Source organism: Channa argus, chromosome 18, assembly GCF_033026475.1.
Source record: "Channa argus isolate prfri chromosome 18, Channa argus male v1.0, whole genome shotgun sequence".
NCBI classification, from domain to species: Eukaryota; Metazoa; Chordata; class Actinopteri; order Anabantiformes; family Channidae; genus Channa; species Channa argus.
The window spans coordinates 3,842,153-3,862,328 of NC_090214.1; the positions used below are offsets into that span (position 1 = coordinate 3,842,153).

A 20,176-nucleotide genomic window follows, 5' to 3' on the forward strand; every position below is an offset into this window, starting at 1 on the left:
AACACTGGAAGACTCGTTTTCTATTTCGAGATTACGCTGAGCATGAAAACTCACCTCCAGCACACTTGTCTAGAATGGGATCGACAGATCAGCCCTGAGTTGGACTGAGAGGCGAAAGCAAATTGGTCAAGATATTATAACAATGGATGCTTTGACAGAAGATTTTGCTCGCTCAGATGTTGAAACTGAGATGACAGTGTTGCAGCCTGAAGATTTAACAGAGACAAACCTCGAGGATAGCGATGAAGTGGAGAACCTTCAAAACAGGTACGAATCAGTAACCACTATTTTGTAGATATATTACTGTAGCTTATAGTAAACACTTTCTCTGTATTTTAACATAAAGTTTTCATTTGATTAGTTAAGACAGGAAGCAGACTTTTACTTCACAATAACGAGAAACACTCACACAGGTGTTTCCAACAGTATCTCATTTATATCAACAAAGGTGGACTGAATAACAGAAACAACTCTTTGTGTAACGCAATTAATTAAACCGCAAAACTTTAAATACAGTTGAATCTTTGGAGCAATTCAGACATAAAATAAACACTTCATGTAGGAGGAATTATTGCAATACTCAGGTATTATACTACATTTGTTTTTGCTTTGATAAGCATACCTAATAAAGCAATAATATGTTTTTAGTGTGTGAATAGGATTTAGAGAACAGCCCATTCTGTCACTTTGTCTGGAGAACTTTCACATGATTGTTTAACACACGAAATGTGTAATTGCACAAGGTCCAATAATAATAAATGCTGAGCTGACGGTTGTTTTAGCTACTCATTGAAAATGATAACTAAGCAACTGAGCATTTGTCACACATTGGAGAATTATCTATATAGACACATTGTTTTCATTGTTACTGTGCTTTCAGTTTACGCGAGGCTGTCCATGATGACAATGTCCGGCCAAAGATGCAGTGCCTGATGATGGACTCCTCCTTCTCCATGGTAACTATGCAAGGTGAGGACAGTGGGATCGCATGGGAGACAACCCCTGGTCAATGCACCAGGCAATGGGTGTCTGAAGCTGGAATGCCCACGATGGATCTCAGCTCCTCTGTCCCAGTACAGCCTTCAACAGCTGGGTTTCAGCAAGCTGGAAAGATTATATTTGTCATGGATGAGGAGCTGATTTCAAGACAGAAAAAAACTAAAGAGAGGGTAAGCAGTACGAAGAGCAAGGCAGACCAACAGGAAGATGTCCTTGGAGAAAGGTCTGAGAACATCATCTCTGGGAGGCCTGAATTAATGGGAGTCTCACAGCCAAATGTAAAAAACAATGGAGAAGGAGATGAAGAGGAAGCAGCTGATCATATGGAAGATAAAGAACAACGGCTATTCAGCTTAGTTTCTGAAGGCTTTGAAATCCTCAACATTGTTGTTCCTCCTAAACTCTCTACTGTGGATGAAGATGAAAGTAAAGAACTGGTGGACAACTTATCCTATCTGGAGGACACCTCTGTTCCTAAAGCCAGTGATGACACCATGGATAATGAGCTTTTGATTTCAACAAATGCTCCAGTAGTTTCAGGTGCATCAAGAAGTGACCTATTAAATCCCTCGTCTCTAATTAATCCGCATATAATGGATCCCCCAGGGGCTCCGGTGCCCAGACCTCCTGGAAGAGGAACTGCTGGAAATGTGGACTACTTTGAGGCTTTTACACTGATTGATGCTCAGGCTCCAGGAGGTCCTACTGTGACCAAGCAGGGGCAGGTGGAAACGGAAGTAGGGAATGTGACTGAGAGTGTGGACACGGAGACCCCTGTGGAGCCAAAAGACAAAACCACCACCATAAAAACAACTGTGGATCATGAAAAGTCAGATGCCATCAGTTTAGAGGAAATCACCAGCGAGCTTCTGGATGAAGTTTTCTACGGTGGCACGGAGGACTACCTCATGCCGAGTCCAGTCCGAGACAACGAAGGTCGAGCACCCTCTAGGCTTCCTTCAAAACCGAGTGGTTCAACTTTGTTTGGAAGCCAAGAGGACATCCTGACTCCGATCTTTCTACCTGAAGGACCTCCCAAAATTATCGACCCAGTTTTGCTTGAGGAGCCCAAGGCCATGGCCTTTCTTTACACCGACCTGTATGAGGAAGCAATTGGCAGTCGGAAAAAAGAAGAAGATACAGAAAGTATAACCTCTGAGACGTCCTTTCATAGCAGGCATTCAGATCGGGAGGCCAGGGGATACTTAGAGAAATATGTCCTGGTAGATGAGACACCTGCATTGGAGGTGGAGCAATCTGATAAAGAAAAACACACAGAAGAAGGCCACTGGGTATTGACTCAAGATTTGTATGATTTTGGTGATTTTAACGCCAAGCCTGAAAAAGGGGCAGAGACAAATTCAGAGGAAGAAGTCACAGATTTCTTCAGGGATAGTGCCAATTCTTCCCCATGTGATGTGGATCCCTTTCCTCGATTAGTAGAAAAGGAGAAAACCCAATCAACTACAAAAAGTAAATCCAAGACAAACAAAAGTGTATCAATAACCACAGAAAAAGTCACTGAAATCCAGGTAGATCCACTCAGCATCTCAAGCTTTGAGTTTCCCTCAGAAGAACCAGACTGGGATATTACAGATGATGATCCTTTATTACTGGATGAGAATGTTTTTGGCGTGGATACAAATCAAGATCTCTGGAAACAAGATTTGGAAGTGCAAAAGCCAGTTGCTCCTCCCAGGAGGAAGGCAACATCCTCTCCTAAGACGTGTCTGGACTTAACACCTCTGACCCCTGTTGATGCGCTTATGCAGGAAAAAGAGGAAGCTGGCGGAAAGGAATTGAGGGAGGAGGAGAAGGAGACGGCATCACCTGCAGAGACTGCTGATGAGGGAGGAGATGGAGAGGAAATTGGACAGCGTTCTGCTGAAGTTTCTTTATGTGAGAATGAATTTGCTGCCGGGGAAACCGGGTCCTTGCGAACTGAAAGTGTAAAGGACAGCGATGACACAAACGGCAAACATATAAAACCAGCTGCGGCTGAGGAGAAAGGCACTGAAACTGTAGAAGAAGAGAGAATAAGTGAAACAGCTTCAAAACAAACTAAACCAGAAGAGGCATATTTTAAGTCATCAGAGTCAAAGACAAATCCAAATAAACAAGGAGATACAACTGCCTTACCATCTGAAGCAGCTAAAGACAAGGGACAGTGTGTTATACTCTAGACTAGCTACAGTATTTTAACAAGCCGAATATCTTCTGCTTTTGCTAATGTGTTTTCATTCGAGGTCTTAAAATCGTAGTAGATGAGCCACATGTACATGACAGCCAAAGGGCTGCAATAATGCATGAATCATAGTGCATTTGAAAACAGCGGTGTGTGTCACAAGTGTGGATAAAAAGGGTGAGAGTGCACGTGTCTGTGTTTGTGTGATGGATCTTCATGTATAAATAGGCCCCTCTGGTTGTTAACCTGACACCACGTTCCAAGTGGAGTCTGTGTACCGACTTGTAAACAGTGGAAAAAAGTGGCCACGTTATACATACCCAGTAACAATCAATCTTAATGTTTTCAAAGAGTTCTGATTTATAGAGAATTAAAACAAACATTTTAACTGTGTATGCTTCTTCTTACATTATCTGAACCGAATATCCATCAAAACGCTGGATCGTGGCCCATAATTGACGTCTTTTAATTGCAATGTAAGAATTTTACTTAAAGATCGTCCTTAGACATGTTTTAAGACATAAAATTTGTGTAAATCCTTCCTTTCTTCATATCTATAAATAGCCAATTTTTAATACTGCTGCTGCACACAATGTCTCTCACTTTTAGGGTTGCAACATGATTTTTACATTTGTTGTGTATTTGAACACAACTGCCTCCAGGTCAGTTGAGATATGACATGGCATGGGATTTAAACTCAGACTTAAGATAAATCTAAAGAAACTTCCTTCCACAGCTGCAAACACCGCTTTGCCGCATCAATCCTAAACCTGGATTGCAAAAAGTAAAACCCATTTTTGCCTGTTAGGGGGCTTTTTACTGACTGCCCAGCGTAGCATTTAGCCTACACACGTGGTCACTGAAGCAGGTTTTACGTCGAGCATTGTTTACAGATACTGTTGCGTCCATCCTTAAATCCAAAGGTCCCATCCGGAGCTCAGCAGTGATCCCAAGCCTCATGACCTTGAAATCTGTGTGCACTGTAGTTTATACACTCAGTCCACTGTGTTAGAGCTCATTCTCTAGTTAAATGGGCTTGTGCGACATCCAGTGTTATTCCCAGTAAGTGTTCAAGTGTTCGCCTTTTAAAATAAAATGTTTCCTCCTCCACGTCGACAGGTGGCAGCTGTGAGTTCATGGCTACAACCACCTTACCAAAATAAGTCTCACTTTGTAGAAATACAGTAGGTAGACTGGATATATCAGTCAGTCAGTCGTTGGAAGACAATGTGTGCGGCTTGTCTGATTATCAAATCCTTTTTTTTGAAAACAAAAAGTTATGTGTAGCTTTTTTGGTTACATATAATTATTGTGACAGTAATAGTTGTATTCTGAACAGCCTGTCAAACAAATTAAGACATGAGAACACGTGAAGATATTTCACACTTTCACTATGAATTTACAGACAGACTGTTAAATCCTGCTACACTGTTAGAAAATCCATAATTTCATAATGAAAAATGTTGGGGGCTTTACATGTGAATTAAACTTTTAAAAACCAACATAAGTTGTAGTTAACTTTATGCACTTGAGTGGCTAGTCTATGAATAACACATCGTATTTTATTGGTGGATTAAATACTGTAATTGGAAAAAGTAATCAAGGTTGTCATCAATAAATTGTAGTAAAGGCTTCATTCTTACTCACTGAATTGTAGTGTAGTAGAAGTATGAAGGTATAAATAAACTAAAACTTAAACTTAAATAATATGCCTAACTATGGTGTCTTGTGGTGTATTGTTATTTCCGTCAATTTTCAACTTTTCAAATTATTTTTTTGGATTGCATATGTCTTTGTAGCCACGACTAGCAAAGCACAGTAGTATTCTAAATTAAAAACAAAGATTGTTTTATATAACCAACGTATCCTCCGCTAAGTAAATCATTTCTATTTGCTGTGGTTCTATGCGCGAAGTCACTCCTCGCGCTGTGTTTCAGGACTCGGGGAAATTCGCTTCGCGCTAACCCCGCAATGGCTAACGTCCCCAGCGTCTGCTCCGAAGAAGACAGACTGGAGACCTGCGATATCTGCTCGATGGAAAACGGACTAGTCGACGCTTTTGGGGACCTGGCTGTCCTCCCGGTCGAGGTCGGTGAGAGAAGACCGACGTGTTTACGGTGCCGGTGAGCTGAATTCAAGTGAAGCTAATGCTAGTTAGCCGAGTTTTTCAGTGGTTGGTTATTGGACGAGACAGGCGAGAAATCGTTCAGCCTCTTCCTTATTCTGCTTCTCTTAAAGTAACTAGCATGCTTTAAAGAGTCGTTACAGAAGGCTCAAGACCACCTGAAACAGAAAGATGGGGCTATAGCAGGCTGGGAAGTAACTAGGATATCACAGCCTCACGTCTGCAACTTTCCTCCCATGTAGTCGCCCTCAGAAGGTGTGTCTCTGTCCTTTTCTCCCACCACAACCCCTGGAGGTCTCCACGTGTCTGTACGTAGTGCAGCATCCTGCAGAGGTGAGTTGTCAGACCCCCCTCGAAGGACCCGGGGTGGAAGCGGTTCACCGACACTTTTCTGAAGTAAAAGGTGTGAAATGTTAGGCTGTAAATCTAGTCGTTTACCAGCTGCACTATCGTGGGTCTCCATATTAATTCCACTTAATTAGGTCTGAAATGTATTTATTTAAGGTACAACAAACAAACCAAAACAAGCCACAAATTTCAATTAGTTAAAAACAACATGTAGGTACAGTATGACATGGTGGGTCAGGCCCACTTACACCTACTCATAACACTATTTTAATGTGTCCAACTCACACATTGTTTAGACAATAACTCCATGTGAAGTTATGTTTGATGCAGAAGCACATATGTCTGGGTTCCATGGATGCGATTACTAGCTATATCAGGGTTTCATAAAGCTGTATTTATTTATTTATTAATTTCTTTCCTGTTTTACACGCCTTCTCACCTTTATGATAACATGCCAGCTCATGACTCGGGCTCATTGGTAAATTAATGGTCTGTGCATTTTCAGGAGAGCAGAGTTCTTCGTACAGTACCTCTACTTGCTGCTTGTTTGCCACAAGGAAAATGCAATGTCATAATTGGAAGGAGATTCAATGAGGAAAAGTAAGTCCATGCTGATTTGTTTTTTTTTTTTTCAAAATCAAACCACTATTCTCACTGACTACTCTAATATGCTAATAGACTAGTTTTGTATCAATGTTTTTTCTCCTTTCAGGCACCCAGAGCTGGCTGCAGTATGTCGGGACAGCAAAACGCTGATCTTGTACCCAGGTCCCAAGTCACAGAACCTAGAGGAGCTAGTGCAGTACCAAGAAGTAGGCACAGTAAAGCAAAATGTGATCATCATAGATGGCACCTGGAGCCAGGCGAAAAACATGTTCCTCAAAAACAGCCTATTCCATCTACCGAAGCAGGTGGGCATAAGTACTTTATCTGTGGGTGGATCATGAACATGGGCCACATAAAAGGCCCCCCACCAACCCAACACTGTAAACAACACAAAAAATATAAATGAGGCTGTCGTAGTTGTCATCTTTGTTTTCTCACAGCTCTTTTAGCTAATTGTTGTCATATGTGTATGCAGTTTCTTTCACTCATCTTATTTGTATTTACAGAGTGTGTGAACTAACAGATTTGTGTACACTTTCACAGTTTCTTTTACACATTTATACATGTCATTACACTTACAAATCTGAATACCCTTTTGCTTATTCCATTACACAATCACAAATTGGCTTACAAATCTACAGGTTCTTGCAAATATTTGAAAATCTGAATTGACAGATAGAGATTTAGACACAAACTCGTACCACAAACAACTACTATTGAAATCGCTATGATAATAGCCCCATAAGACTCTGCGTGATTTGCAACCTAAACCTGCCACACTTACAGTATTGATCAGCTCTGCTTTCAACAGGTTCAGCTCAATAGGACTTTGTCCAGTCAGTATGTGATCCGTACACAACCGTCCAACATCTGTCTGTCTACATTGGAGTGCGCTGCTGTTGCGCTGTCCATCCTGGAGCGGAATGACAATATCCAAGAGGTGAGGTGGTGAAATTATTTATGCATGATAGTACACATCTGACATACCATACAGATTTAATTCAAAATTATCTATACACTCTGTGACCAGTTTATTATGTACGCTTCTAAAAAAAACTATGTTCTAATGCAATACAATAAAACACCTGAGCAATAAAGATAATATTTACTTTTTAGTGACACTGGGAGAGAGCTCTGTTTTAATGTAGAGTAAGTACTTGTATAACATAATTAGTAAACACATAGTGGAATTAACAATAAAATAACCCCCAACAAAGCTATTTTTAATTTTTATAAATGTATTAGAACGTCCTTAAGTTCTCGTGCTTCCCCGTGCCATCAGGGAGGAAAAAATCCATTGGTGTTAAAACTTTGTTATTCTGTAAATGCAGGTAGCCAGCTACTCATTGCATCACTTAGTAATGTGTTGCCAGCTGAGTCATATTAATCACTGCTGAAATTATCCCTTGGATGGTTCTTTCCTATTTTACTCGTCCTGTTTTTTTGTTTGGTGGGGCAGTGTATTATTATGTTGCCCTGGAATTAGTGAGTTGCACTATGACTTCTGTTATGTTAGCCTAGTGCAGTTGGCTCCAAGTATGCAAAAATAGCTGTTCCCTGTTTGCACGGATCAACGTATGCACAGTACAGACACAAAGGAAAACTTAACAACATTACAATTCCTATATGAAATCTAGAGTTTTATTTTGTAATCACTGCCTTTGCTCTCTGTTTGTGCAGGTTCTGCTGAGACCCCTAAATGCCCTGTGCTCCTTTCAACTGCAGCATGGTGCTCAGATTCATCATAGCAAGGAGCATCTGCTGAAGAACGGCATGTATGACAAACCCATGCCCAAGAACAAACGCAAAATAAAGAGGATGGAGAAACTTGTCACCGACCACCACATCTGCCCGAGATGAAGAAGGAACAGACCAGACAAAAGATGCTCAACTTATCTTCTTAGGACTATACTGTAAGAGCAGCATGTAGCAGCATCAGGGTATAGGCATGGAAACTAATGGACTTTGTCGGAGTAATCTTGTTGGATAATTACTGGAAGCTGGTAAATGTAACTTAAATAATTTTCATTACTAAAAACATATGGCAAAAAGGTTTATTTTAAGTGTCAAGGTCTGGCAAATCAGATTTCATTGCTTTAAAAACAGTTTACATAATTCTGTGCATTTTATAAACATTGATGGTTCTCTTGTAATTATATTTAGTATATTTGGCTATAGCTGATTATACTGGAACTGAAAGGGCTCATTTCACATGTTTTTTAAAAATAGCAAAATATTAATATGTTGTTATATGACAAAATATGCTATTGCACAAGTTATGCACTGAAGTCACACAAAGGTAAATATACACAATCTACCAAAGACAGCAAGAATAATACCATTACAGTTGAGAATTCCACTCTGTATTATCATTTCCAATTAATTTAAAGACTAAATGTAAAACTCATTGCTGCATAGAGAGATGGAGAGATGTTGTAAATAAGTAACTTAGTTACAAAGTTGTATTGTTTGTGCATATAATAATAATAATAATAATAATAATAATAATAATAATAGGATACTTTACCTGCAGAATACATGCAGATTGCCAATAAAGCTGATAGAAAAATGCAGCACTCCCTGCATGTCTGGTATGGCTCTCTGGCAGCTAGTTAAATTTATTTTAGTAGCAAAGTCACTGTTTAGAAGACTGTTAAACACAAAAGATTATTTATTTAGCTTTTTTGTCTTCAGTATAATTGTTAATGGATGAAATTTTATGTTCAACCCTGAAATAAAAGTGCAGAAGAAATATAAAGAATGTTAAACAAGTACAATAAAGAAATGTGATCTAACCTACTAAGCTTGGTGAGCAAGTTTTTGCCATATGTACCTGTGTCAGTTTGCATGTTTTCCAATTCCTGTTCCTGTTAATTAATTCACTTAATTCATTGACTGATGAGTTGATTGTACTCCCATCTTTTAACGCTGTTATAGGTCTTTGGCTGGTTTCCATCCAACTGCATTTCTATCTAGATGTTTCGCATTTTTTGTGGTCGTGTGTCATTTGTGGTCATTGTGTATTTCTTCTAAAACATTTTGTGATGGTTTGGTAGCATTTTGTATGTAGTTTTGATTATTTTTTTAAATTCTCTTTCAATGTATTTTCATCTTTGTGGTCATTTGCTTCTTTGTGCATGCTGTTTGGTTGTTTGGTCTGTGTACTTGTTTTGATTGTCTTTGTGGCCAATTTGCAACTTTGTTGGGTTTTTGTGTCCCTGTGATCATTTTGCATCTATTTATGGCAATTTGATTCTTTTTCTGGAATATTTTGCAGGTGAAGACATAGGCCAGTGATCACATTCTTGTCCAGAATCCTATGTTAACAATAACTTTAGAAATTATTGTTGAATTACATTTTGTATTTGTAATTTGAATCTGCCAAATAATTTGTAACTAAAGTTTATTTTATTCGGTATACAACTTCACAGAATTATTCAAATTCTTCCTTTTTTCTCTGTATATACTCACCAGATGTAAAAGCTACGGGTAGGCTCTAAACGAACTACATCACGGTCGCATGATTTCAACGTCACCACCTTTAAACTTCCAGGTTCTTGTGCAAACGCATTTCTTATCATGACCTGATAAAGCTCGTGATCGATCATTAAAAACTTAACTAGGCACTAAATGCGGACTAATCACTAGAGCGTTCAGAATGACACTTAATGTGTCCTACAATCTGTATGCTTATTTACTCTTATAGTTACTAATCGCCTATTTTAAGACACGTTGTAGCTAAAATAGCGCGTGTTGGGGTATTTCCTGGTGGTTTTTATGTCATTGAGTAAAATGCAATAATCTACTGACCTTATGTTTACTACAGACCTTATTTCGAGCATTTAATCAAAAACAAATTAAAAAAATTCATAGACAAGCATTTTATCAAAAACCAATTTTTTAAAAATCCATAGACGCCGGGACGAGGGAACCGGAAGTGCATCAATGCCAACTGACGCCTTCAAGTTGCCTTTGGCTGAATTATTGCGCATGCGTTTTTGATTTCGGCCCCGGCTGGTCCACCATCTTTGTTGGCTACTCCATTGTTCACTCTGGAGCTAACAGCGGTGGTAAATCAGTTCGTACTGCGCAATAAAACAACTTGACGGTGTCACAGGCAGCGGCCCGCGACAGTCGTGGATTTGCTCTCAGGGTTGCGACTTGTTCTCGGCCAGCAAGTTAAACAGAATGGACGATGACCAGCCCAAAACCCTGTAAGTGTGTCTGTCTGCGTTACCGTTAGCTAACCACTTGTTTTCGTCACGTAACAGCCAGTGGCAGGCAGCTTGTTAGCCGAAGCGTCTCTGGCATCGTGATGTTGAACCCCTAGTTTTTTTTTTCACTTCCCGATATTGTTTTTATTGTTTTTCGGTAAATACTAAATGCCTTGCACGGAAAGTCGAAGCAAATTGTAACAATTTAGCCACTGGAAAATTCACCACATTAACACAATGTTTGCCATCCGAGCAGGGCTTAACGCTAGCTAGCTAATTCCAGAAAGATCTCAAATTAACGCGTCGGCTTCCAGTGAATGTTAAACCCAAATGTAAAGATGTATTTGCTATTAACATAAAAAAACAAAACAGTTCTTGTGTTTTGTCTGTGCCGAATGGAACAAGTGTAAATCTAAAAGTAAACTGCTTTATACCGCAAATAAGGTTGGCGTTGACCGGGACATCGAACTAGCGTTTTTCCAACTGACGTTGTTGTATCATTACCTCCTGTAATTGTTGTTCAATGGACTCACTGCACAGGCCCAGAAGGGGGCTTTCTTTCTGTTTGTGGTGACCCCTCTAAATGTAAACGCACGCAAATGCTGATGCTAATTTTGGATTTTGTTATTTTTATTACTCGGGTAAGATTAACTTAATTCTATTTAAAGCCGGCAGTGAGCTAAAACAAGGCCAGTAGCTGTGATTGCAAGAGTGTTACTTGTCCTTAGGTGTTTGGCCAAAGAGCTGAATATTAAATGCGGGGATTACAGACTCCTTTGGCTTAATTGTTTATATTTGACTGCCATGAGATTTTTGCATAATGCCTGTGGGGTTTTGGTATTCGTTCATACTGTACATACATATATACATACGTCAGTCTTCATTCAAAATTCTATGAAACTCTACGTGTAAACTAGGGCTTCAATTATTTAACGACCATTTTTAACGTCATTTAATGTGATTATATGATTATTTTCTAATAAAATGCCAGAAAAGTACTGAAACATCTGTTATGTCATATTTTGTCTGAATACTGCTCACAACCCAAGTGTGAAATTCAGCAACAAGCTTGTCTCTGTCCTTTGTTCTATCTAGGTATGTGGGGAACCTGTCCCGGGACGTGACAGAGGCCCTCATCTTGGAGTTGTTTGGCCAGATTGGACCCTGCAAGAGCTGTAAAATGATAGTAGATGTGAGTTAATAAGCACACTACCTTAGTACATGTTGCTGTTTTCCTTGTTGTATGACAAAATACTTGTACCACAGTCTTCCTTCTTAAAATCCATTCTCCTTGTTTCTTCTCAGACGTTTTTCCAGTGGATCCACAACAATTTCTTAGTGCTGTAACCTGACCGATATGGGATTCTTAAAGCCATTTGCGATTTGGTTTTAAGGGGGGGGGGTAAATTGTATATTGGTAAATATTTCTTACTTTAACAGAATAGCTTTCTTGACTTTTTGTGGCATACTAACTGTAACTGTACTGTCACTCGAGGGTGGCTGTGTTTACCATTGTGCCATTTAGGCCCAATATTATGTAAATAGCCTTACAAGCCATAGCATTTTCTACCGTCGTGGATAACAAATTTAGTAACAAATAACCTGTCTTTGTCCCCATAGGTTACTTGCATAATGTCTGACAACAATTTGCCCTCATAGTTATCCAGCTTGTATCCAAACCCTTTACAATTGACCCGTGTTGTGATTTCTTTGACACAGTTAAAGTTACTCATATTTTTGTTTGAAATGCCCCCCTCCACCCCCCACCACCCTTATTTTCTATCAGATATTTAAACCTATTGCTGTAGCATGCACGTAGCTGTGCAGAGGCTTGACTGAAATGCACACTCTTACCATAATTACTCATTATTTTCTCATTAACATAGATAAATGTTTCCATTTTACTTATTGAGTGGGTGTTATAGCAAGGACTTGGTTGACACCGCTGTTATTAGACTGGGTTTATACGAAATGAAAAATGAGCATCTTACCAAGAACATGTACAAATGTTTTCTCCATTCTGCTTTGCAACAGTCTACTGAGCTGTAATGAAGATATTATTGGCAACGTAGTGATTTGTCACACATTTGACAACTTCTGACACTTCCTCAGTTTTAATAAAAATGACTTGGTTTGTTGCCAGCAGTGGTATTTGAATGCTCTTGGGTTAACAGGTTATAAAATGGCTCCGGAACGGATTCGGCTTTCCATGGCTTAGTTTTCTGTTATTCGTTAGTGGGGGTCCAAGCTTAATAATGTCCTATTTCAAAGACTTGTATAATGACAGTGACTTACTCTCTGTTTCCTGTCCACTCCAGACAGCAGGTCACGATCCGTACTGCTTTGTGGAGTTCTATGAGCATAGACATGCCACTGCCACAATTGCAGCCATGAATGGTCGGAAAATACTGGGTAAGGTAAGCTATCATATCTCCTGGGTGAGTCAACTAGTGGAAGGCTGACATTAATTAGCTGGAAAAACAAATATCTTCTTAAACTTCTGCTCACCGCACTCTTACTGCTCCATTTTAATTGGTTTCATTTCCCTGTGCACAGTATTCTGTGCATAATGTAAAATGACCAAAGTGGGAACACCACATACTCATCTCAGCAAGTTTGCCTCTTTAAAAAAAACCTAAATAATATAAAGGATAAATACTTAAATTAGGTGGAATGAAGTGGTTTCTGAGTATCTTGTTTTCTCCCAACATTAACACATTTCAGTTGATGGATCATTAAGTAACTCATCACTTCAAAAAATGAAAACCATTATGTAAATCAGTCTGATTAGTCTTAAATCACTAGCTTGCTGTAGTGCAGTCTACCTTTTATTGTGCTTTTCTCCCACAGCGGTTGGTATAGGAGGTTAGAAGGTTATGAAAGTGTCTGATTTTTCTACAAATGTAAACGGCAGCAGGTTCAGCAAAAAGTGTTGTTCCAACAACATTCTGACTGGTGAGGTTTCTCAAATATTGAGATCCAAAATCCACCATTTATTGTTAAATTTAGACCCATTCTTTTGTTTTTTATAGCCACTATAACTGATTGATTAGTTTAGTGCTGTTGATTATTTGCAATATTGCACCTTTTAAACAAACTGATGTTTGCACCAATAAAACTGAAATTTCATGCCGACCGAGTTTGGTGGACTTTAACATACAAAATTAGTTTGGAGATTTATCTTAATTCTGTAATTGCTAAATCACCCACTATGAGCCAAATTAGACATTTGGGTCATGGAACCATTTTTATAAATAATTAGTTAATTGCGGCTTTTCACATGATGTGTGACATTAGGTTCAAGATCAATTGTTGGATTAGTTTTTACAATTAAAATGATTCATTTGCTAGTTTATTAGGCACACCTAGCTAAAATTGACGCAGTGTAATGGTCCTGCTATAAATTCTCTGTTCATGAAAGTAATAATTCTCTGTTTTTGTTGAAACTGCAACAAGAGTGGGATTGAGCCAGATTAATACTGTGCCAAAAACTAATTTATTTCTGGCATTGCATTACAGCAGTTCGGTTGATCAGTAGGTTTAAAAAACACCTATTTAAATTCTATTCTAAAGGATTCAAGCCAAATCGTTTTATTGCACTGCATTACCTTTAAATAAGTCAACCTAATGAACTGTCAGCTGACTGTATGAGATATAAACATTATCAAAAATCTTTTGCGAACACTGTTTTACCACACATTGAACACAATAGATTTTCTAAAGCCGGGGTATTTTGTTTTAAACTATATGACAGACATGACTAATAGTAAATCCTTAAGTAAAAATCAGTGTTAATTATGTTTGCATTAACACAAGTATAAACTGCTGTTAGTTTATTTATTTATTTTTTTGTCACTTTATGCTCCATGCTGTCTCTGTTTTATTGAACAATTTCCTTAAGTGACTTTGCAATCTGTATGACTAATTTAATGTGGCCCTGCTGTGTAATTCTGCTACATGTAACATTCATTGATCTAATTGATGCTCTTCTGTCCCCCTGCATCTTTACTACTGTGTGTTCTTTTACAAAGTTATTTCCACATAGAATCCATATAAGAGCAACTTCAAGAAAAATACATTCAGTTGAAAATATTTTATCCTCAACAGGTATTGAAGGACCATTTGAGGAGTATAACAAGTTCGTAAAAATCACTTGTTTGTAAGTCCCTTGTTATTTGGACCTTACTTCCTTCAGTTTTGCTCCAAATTTTTACTAGACTGAGAGTGAAATGTTCCTGATTATGAAGGTGAACTCTTGATATCCCTTTATATTCTCCACTGTATTTTACTGTTTAGTAATAATGCAAAGGTATGTAAAATTACATAACAATAGTTAAATCAGTCTGTAGTGGTGGTTTAAGATCCCGAGTGTGGTATACAGACAACGCCTTGTTAATGAAGTTCTCAATCAAAAATTATTACCTAAGTAAAAGTGGTGTGTGAGAGAGCCTCTAATCAAAGAAAAAGCACCTTCCTTTCTTATGCAAGCGAGCTTCTCGACTCATCTTTTTTCTCTTCCCCACTCTCTACATATGTCTCTCTTGCAGGAGGTGAAGGTCAACTGGGCCACAACTCCAACCAGCCAAAAGAAAGACACAAGCAGTAAGTAGATAAATCTACTGTAGGAAAAACTGTCAGTGCTACGTGGTTTCTTGTGGTGGCTAAAGTCTACATGCAAATCTTTGTATCATGCGTATTTGTATTTACTCTCTTAAATTGTTGTTTTGATGAATTAAATTATAAATGTGTTTTTTCTTCTTTTTTCTTAAAGGTCACTTCCATGTATTTGTTGGTGATCTAAGTCCTGAAATCACCACAGATGATATAAAAGCAGCTTTTGCTCCATTTGGGAAAATATCGTAAGTTATTTTTAAAGTTTTTTTTTTTTTTTTTTTTTTCATAATCATTAGACTGTGTAATTTTGTATTCTTTGCCAAACAGTCCCATTAAAACCCTTTAAATGTAAATTGAAGATTATGTTTTTTGCCACTTTAACTCAAGGGGATGCACAATTTTTACTCAACTGTGAATGTTAAAAGATACCTTTTGTCATGTTCAAATGTCTCATGTTTTCAACAAATGCCCAAACAGACTCCAAAACCAACTATCACTTGTCTCTGGTTGGTGTCAAAGTCTGTAACCTGGATTAGCATCTTTTGTAGTGCCGTTAACCTCTATTGTTATTCGAAACGGCTTAAAAACACAGCAGCTAGAGCCACTGCTCCACTGGGCAGCAGGTTTCTTCATTCCCCACAGTGGAGAAATGATTAGCAAGTATTGCCCCAGATGTTGCAGTTGAGTGGACTTTTACAGGCCATGAATAATATGTGAGGTTTAGGATATACACATAATACTTAGATTTAACTAAGAACTTTAGTTGTTTGGGGTTTTAGCATTTCATAGGCTTGATTAATGATAAAAATGTTTAATATACATTTCTTGACTAACCTTGTACCTTTCCTGCCACCCAGGGACTGTCGAGTGGTGAAAGACATGGCCACAGGTAAATCTAAAGGCTATGGCTTTGTCTCCTTCTTCAACAAATGGGTAAGTGTGTCTGCAGTGACTGTGTGCTAGAGGACTGAGAAAACTTGAGAAGGTTCTGATTGTTGACTTAGTTGAATCCAGGGTTTACACTGAAGTGTTTGGTGTTGCTGACTCAGTAGTTTGTATGTTTTCTGTTTTGTATAATCAGGATGCAGAAAATGCCATACAGCAGATGGGAGGGCAGTGGTTGGGGGGTAGACAGATCAGGACCAACTGGGCTACAAGGAAGCCTGCTCCTAAAACTATGAATGAAAGTAAGTCCACACAAATGACATTAAAGCTTTACTAGTGACTCTCCTTCATCCTTTACTTAATGCTTCATAAAGTGCATTTATAGATCAAACAGAAACATATATGCACTGTATGCATCTATTGTTCTTTTTGGGACTCTTTTAGTTTTCTCTATAAATTTTGTTTTAATATATCAAGTATTTGAAAGAAGTTATTTTATTCTAACAAAATATTGCAAATATAATAAGATTTCGCTATATTCTCTTTCAGCTGTCAACACAAAGCAGCTGTCTTTTGATGAGGTGGTCAGCCAGTCCAGCCCCAGCAACTGCACCGTGTACTGTGGAGGAGTCACATCAGGTCTTACAGGTCAGTTGTTTTTCTTAAGATAAAGCCGCTGGGTTTGAATCGCTTCTTGAAAAAAGAAAAGTTAACAGTGCTCTTTTGTTCATAGAGCAAATTATGAGACAGACCTTCTCGCCTTTTGGCCAAATAATGGAGATCCGTGTTTTCCCAGACAAAGGCTACTCATTTGTGAGGTAAGCAGACGTCCTTATTTACTTGTCTGATCTGACAAGTAAATATTTATCTAATACCTGGCTGTTAAATAGAAAACTTAAATATGTATTGGATGATTTAATCTATTTTCTTATATTGGTGTTCAGGTTTAACTCCCACGAAGCGGCAGCACATGCCATAGTTTCTGTTAATGGAACATCCATAGAGGGCTATGTCGTCAAGTGTTACTGGGGCAAAGAAACCACAGATATGGTCAGTCCCATCCAGCAGGTACAGATGCCACAGGTATGAACATGGATTATTCTCAACACAGTTTACACATTAATTCCTGGTTGAGTAATGGATGCCGTGTTTAGTTTGACTGTGATATTCTAATTAACCGCTGAATGATGTTGGTGCCATTTGATATTCTTGCTTCCTAAAATATTACTCTCCATGTCAGCAGAACACGGTGAGCTTCGCAGCACAGCCCTACAGTCAGTGGGGCCAGTGGTACAGTAACACGCAGCAGATTGGTCAGTATGTGCCCAATGGATGGCAGATGCCAAGCTATGGAGTGTATGGGCAGGCCTGGGATCAGCAGGGCTACAAGTGAGTACCAGAAAGGACTCGGGATCCAAGAGTCAAGGGTGAACACAACTGCAATGCCTTTATTGCAAATGCTAGTAGGGGGCACAAGAACACACAAGGTTTGGTGTGTTTGTGTGTGTTTTGGCCACCTGAATGATTTTCAATGGGGTGGGCACGACATTAGAACCACCTCTTCTTATAATGCACTCGAGAACTCCCCTAACCTTTTCAATTATATTAATTATTACAGTGTTGTTTCCACAGCAGCTGGCAGTTCCCATTACTGTCCCAGCAAATCAGCTGACCTCCCAGTAAATAGATCTTGATCAAAGAGGTGTTGCTCCCCGCACCTGTTGTCCCTCGTTTATTACCTACTCAGTAACACATTTAAAGACTTGAAACATTACGTCATGGAAACAACACACTGTGTCTGCTCTGCCTTTCCCCTGAGTCTGTTTCTGAGACTGTTTTTTTTTTTTTTTTTTTTTCCTGCTCTTTCAGTCATTTACATGCTGGTGCCGGATGGACAGGAGTGGGCGCTGTGAGTAACGGAGGCATGGTGGAGCCAGGGCAGGGAGTAAACGGGACGGTGCTAACCAACCAAGCTGGCATGAGCACTGCCGGCTACCACACCCACTGATCACTGGTCATAGTAGCTCCCCCCTGTCTCTCTCTCTCTCTCTCTCTCTGTCTCAGCCTCCTGAGGCCACAACGATGATACTCTGCTGGGCAAGGAGTGCATTACATGTACTCACTCTGTTATCACACGAATTCATTCTGTTAGGCAGGCTGGGATGCCATTTTATCGACCTTGCCAGCCCATAACCTCACCCACTGCCCAAAGTATAAAGTATCCACTCCAGAACACTGTTAAAATTGCTAATGCACCTTGCATTCCTGGGTCCATTTTATTATTTGGTCTGATTTTCCAAAGCCTGCAAAAACCTGGCCAAATGTTAATTACAATATGATGTTTCATGTACAGCCACAGTTCAGTTTAAAAGGATTCAAATCTAATAAAATGTGTTTTCACTTATTTTCAGCCCCTCAGAGCCAAAGAGCAAGGGCAGAATTTTATACCAATGTTTAACCGGAATAAAGGAGCGAAAGGCCACTGACTTTGCCACAGGAAGTACTCAATAGTCCACAGTAATGTAGCACGGCCACAAGACGTGCAGAGCAAGGGGCCTGATTCTTACTTTCTCTCCATTGGAACCTCTTGCTCTCACTGTTGTTCTCTCCACTCATTAGTAAAATGAAAAAATAAGTCTGGGCAAGTTCTCAGGGTGTTGTCAAGTCATTCTGTGAAATGTAGGAAATCACTGAGTAGAAAGAAGCAAAAGCAATTTGAGGGTAAGTGGATACCACATAACAAGTACATTTTCAGCGCTCTTTCACTTCCATCTCCCAGAATGGACTGAGCAGACGGAGAATCCAGTCTGTGAATAAGGTGTGTGTGTGTGTGTGTGTGTGCGCGCGCGTGCGCGCTCTTAAATGTGTGCATGAACTGATGCTTTTACACACAAGACAGTGTCCAGTTCATCTTCCCCGAAAGGACTATGCCATCGTTTTTGGTTTTTCCCAGCAGATATAATAAAGTGTCATTTTCTTTTTTGTTTTAAGCAACTTTTAAATGCTAACATTGTATAAAGAGCTTTTGCCTTTTTGTGTTTCATTTTGGGACTGTCTTATGTTTGTTTATAATACATTAAGTGGCTGTCAACTGTCAACTTTATTTTTTAAATTAGATTTTCAATATCTCAAACAAATTGCAGGGATTACAGCCACTCTTACTTATAGGCAGACAAATATTGCACAAGTAACTAAGGTTTTTGTTTTGCAAAATTTGAAATAGTTTGTTTTTTTTTTTTTTTTTTTTTTTTTTTTTGCGCATTCCACTTTTATTTTGTAATTTCATTTGGGAATCTTATGTAAATAACGAAACAATCTGTTCACATGTATTGAATCTGTATAAAGACAACATTTTAATTAAAGTGTGCATGCTTCTGGTTGGGGTAATGGATTCCAGAAGCAGCTGTTTGACAGTAGCATCCCCGTCCAGTGCTGGTCCGTGTACAGTCAAGACAGTGCAACTTTTGATTCTTCCAATGGCTTGGAGGACAAGCAGCATTGCTATGTAATGCAAAAGTCTTTAGCGCAACAGGTAATACAGTACATAGTTTAAGGTATTAAGTTTTAAACCTAACAAATGATTGTTTTTATAGATTAAGAAACAACCTTATACGGATCAAATTTTTGCACTGTGGCCACTACCATTTTAATATAGTTTGGGGGGATGTGGATCCATTGTGTTGCCTTATTACCAGTGAGGAATTTTTAATTTAACCAAAAATCATTTAAGAGCAGGCGGTGCCTAAGAATGTTTTCAACCCATGTTTTGGCAAGAGAAGTTCTGTTAATGCTTCAGTAACATGGTTTGTGTTTTTGCTTTGTCCCATTAAAATGCTAAAGCTTAAAACAGCTCATACTTGGACTGTTTGCATCTTTAAAGTTCCCCTCCATGTAAAAATTGGGCTTGTAAATCGACTCCACTGTGTTCTCTGGTTTCTGGTCGGAATTATGTAGGTGCAGAGTTTGAATCTGCACGGAATGTTTCACTGAGCCTCCCCCTCGAATGTGCACGTGCGAGTTTGCTAAAAGTGTGATTTACAGGTTTGGTGATTTTCAGTACACAGAGTACAATAAAAATGGGTGTTATGGTATAAGGAGACGTTCTGTGTGGAGCAATTAAACTGGGAATATTAACACATTTCTTACACAATATTTAATGTTTACTGATTTGTTGGAAGAGAAAAATAAATACTCTGTAGG

General features: G+C 38.9%; 3 protein-coding genes across 4 annotated transcripts; all 3 read left to right on the forward strand.

The window, feature by feature from the left end:
- The first annotated feature begins 23 nt into the window (after positions 1 to 23).
- si:ch1073-398f15.1 (cardiomyopathy-associated protein 5) lies at positions 24 to 3,577 on the forward strand. Its single transcript, XM_067484761.1, has 2 exons — positions 24 to 267; positions 881 to 3,577. The coding sequence occupies exons 1-2, from the start codon at positions 143 to 145 to the stop codon at positions 3,180 to 3,182; spliced, it is 2,427 nt and encodes an 808-aa protein (XP_067340862.1). The 5' UTR covers positions 24 to 142; the 3' UTR covers positions 3,183 to 3,577.
- A 1,508-nt stretch (positions 3,578 to 5,085) lies between these two features.
- On the forward strand, positions 5,086 to 12,249 carry dtwd2 (DTW domain containing 2). Its single transcript, XM_067484773.1, has 8 exons — positions 5,086 to 5,307; positions 5,552 to 5,642; positions 6,163 to 6,257; positions 6,370 to 6,568; positions 7,075 to 7,203; positions 7,944 to 10,477; positions 11,573 to 11,669; positions 11,783 to 12,249. Exons 1-6 carry the CDS (start codon positions 5,156 to 5,158, stop codon positions 8,121 to 8,123), a joined length of 846 nt encoding a protein of 281 aa, XP_067340874.1. The 5' UTR covers positions 5,086 to 5,155; the 3' UTR covers positions 8,124 to 10,477; positions 11,573 to 11,669; positions 11,783 to 12,249.
- On the forward strand, positions 10,345 to 19,826 carry LOC137103985 (cytotoxic granule associated RNA binding protein TIA1-like). Of its 2 annotated transcripts, none has more exons than XM_067484767.1 (12): positions 10,345 to 10,477; positions 11,573 to 11,669; positions 12,796 to 12,894; positions 15,025 to 15,079; positions 15,249 to 15,336; positions 15,949 to 16,024; positions 16,173 to 16,278; positions 16,526 to 16,624; positions 16,710 to 16,794; positions 16,921 to 17,059; positions 17,217 to 17,365; positions 17,846 to 19,826. In XM_067484767.1, exons 1-12 carry the CDS (start codon positions 10,452 to 10,454, stop codon positions 17,982 to 17,984), a joined length of 1,158 nt encoding a protein of 385 aa, XP_067340868.1. In that variant the 5' UTR covers positions 10,345 to 10,451; the 3' UTR covers positions 17,985 to 19,826. The 2 variants fall into 2 exon arrangements, with proteins under 2 accessions (XP_067340868.1, XP_067340869.1); XM_067484768.1 differs by having other exon boundaries at positions 17,220 to 17,365.
- The last annotated feature ends 350 nt before the right edge of the window (positions 19,827 to 20,176 follow it).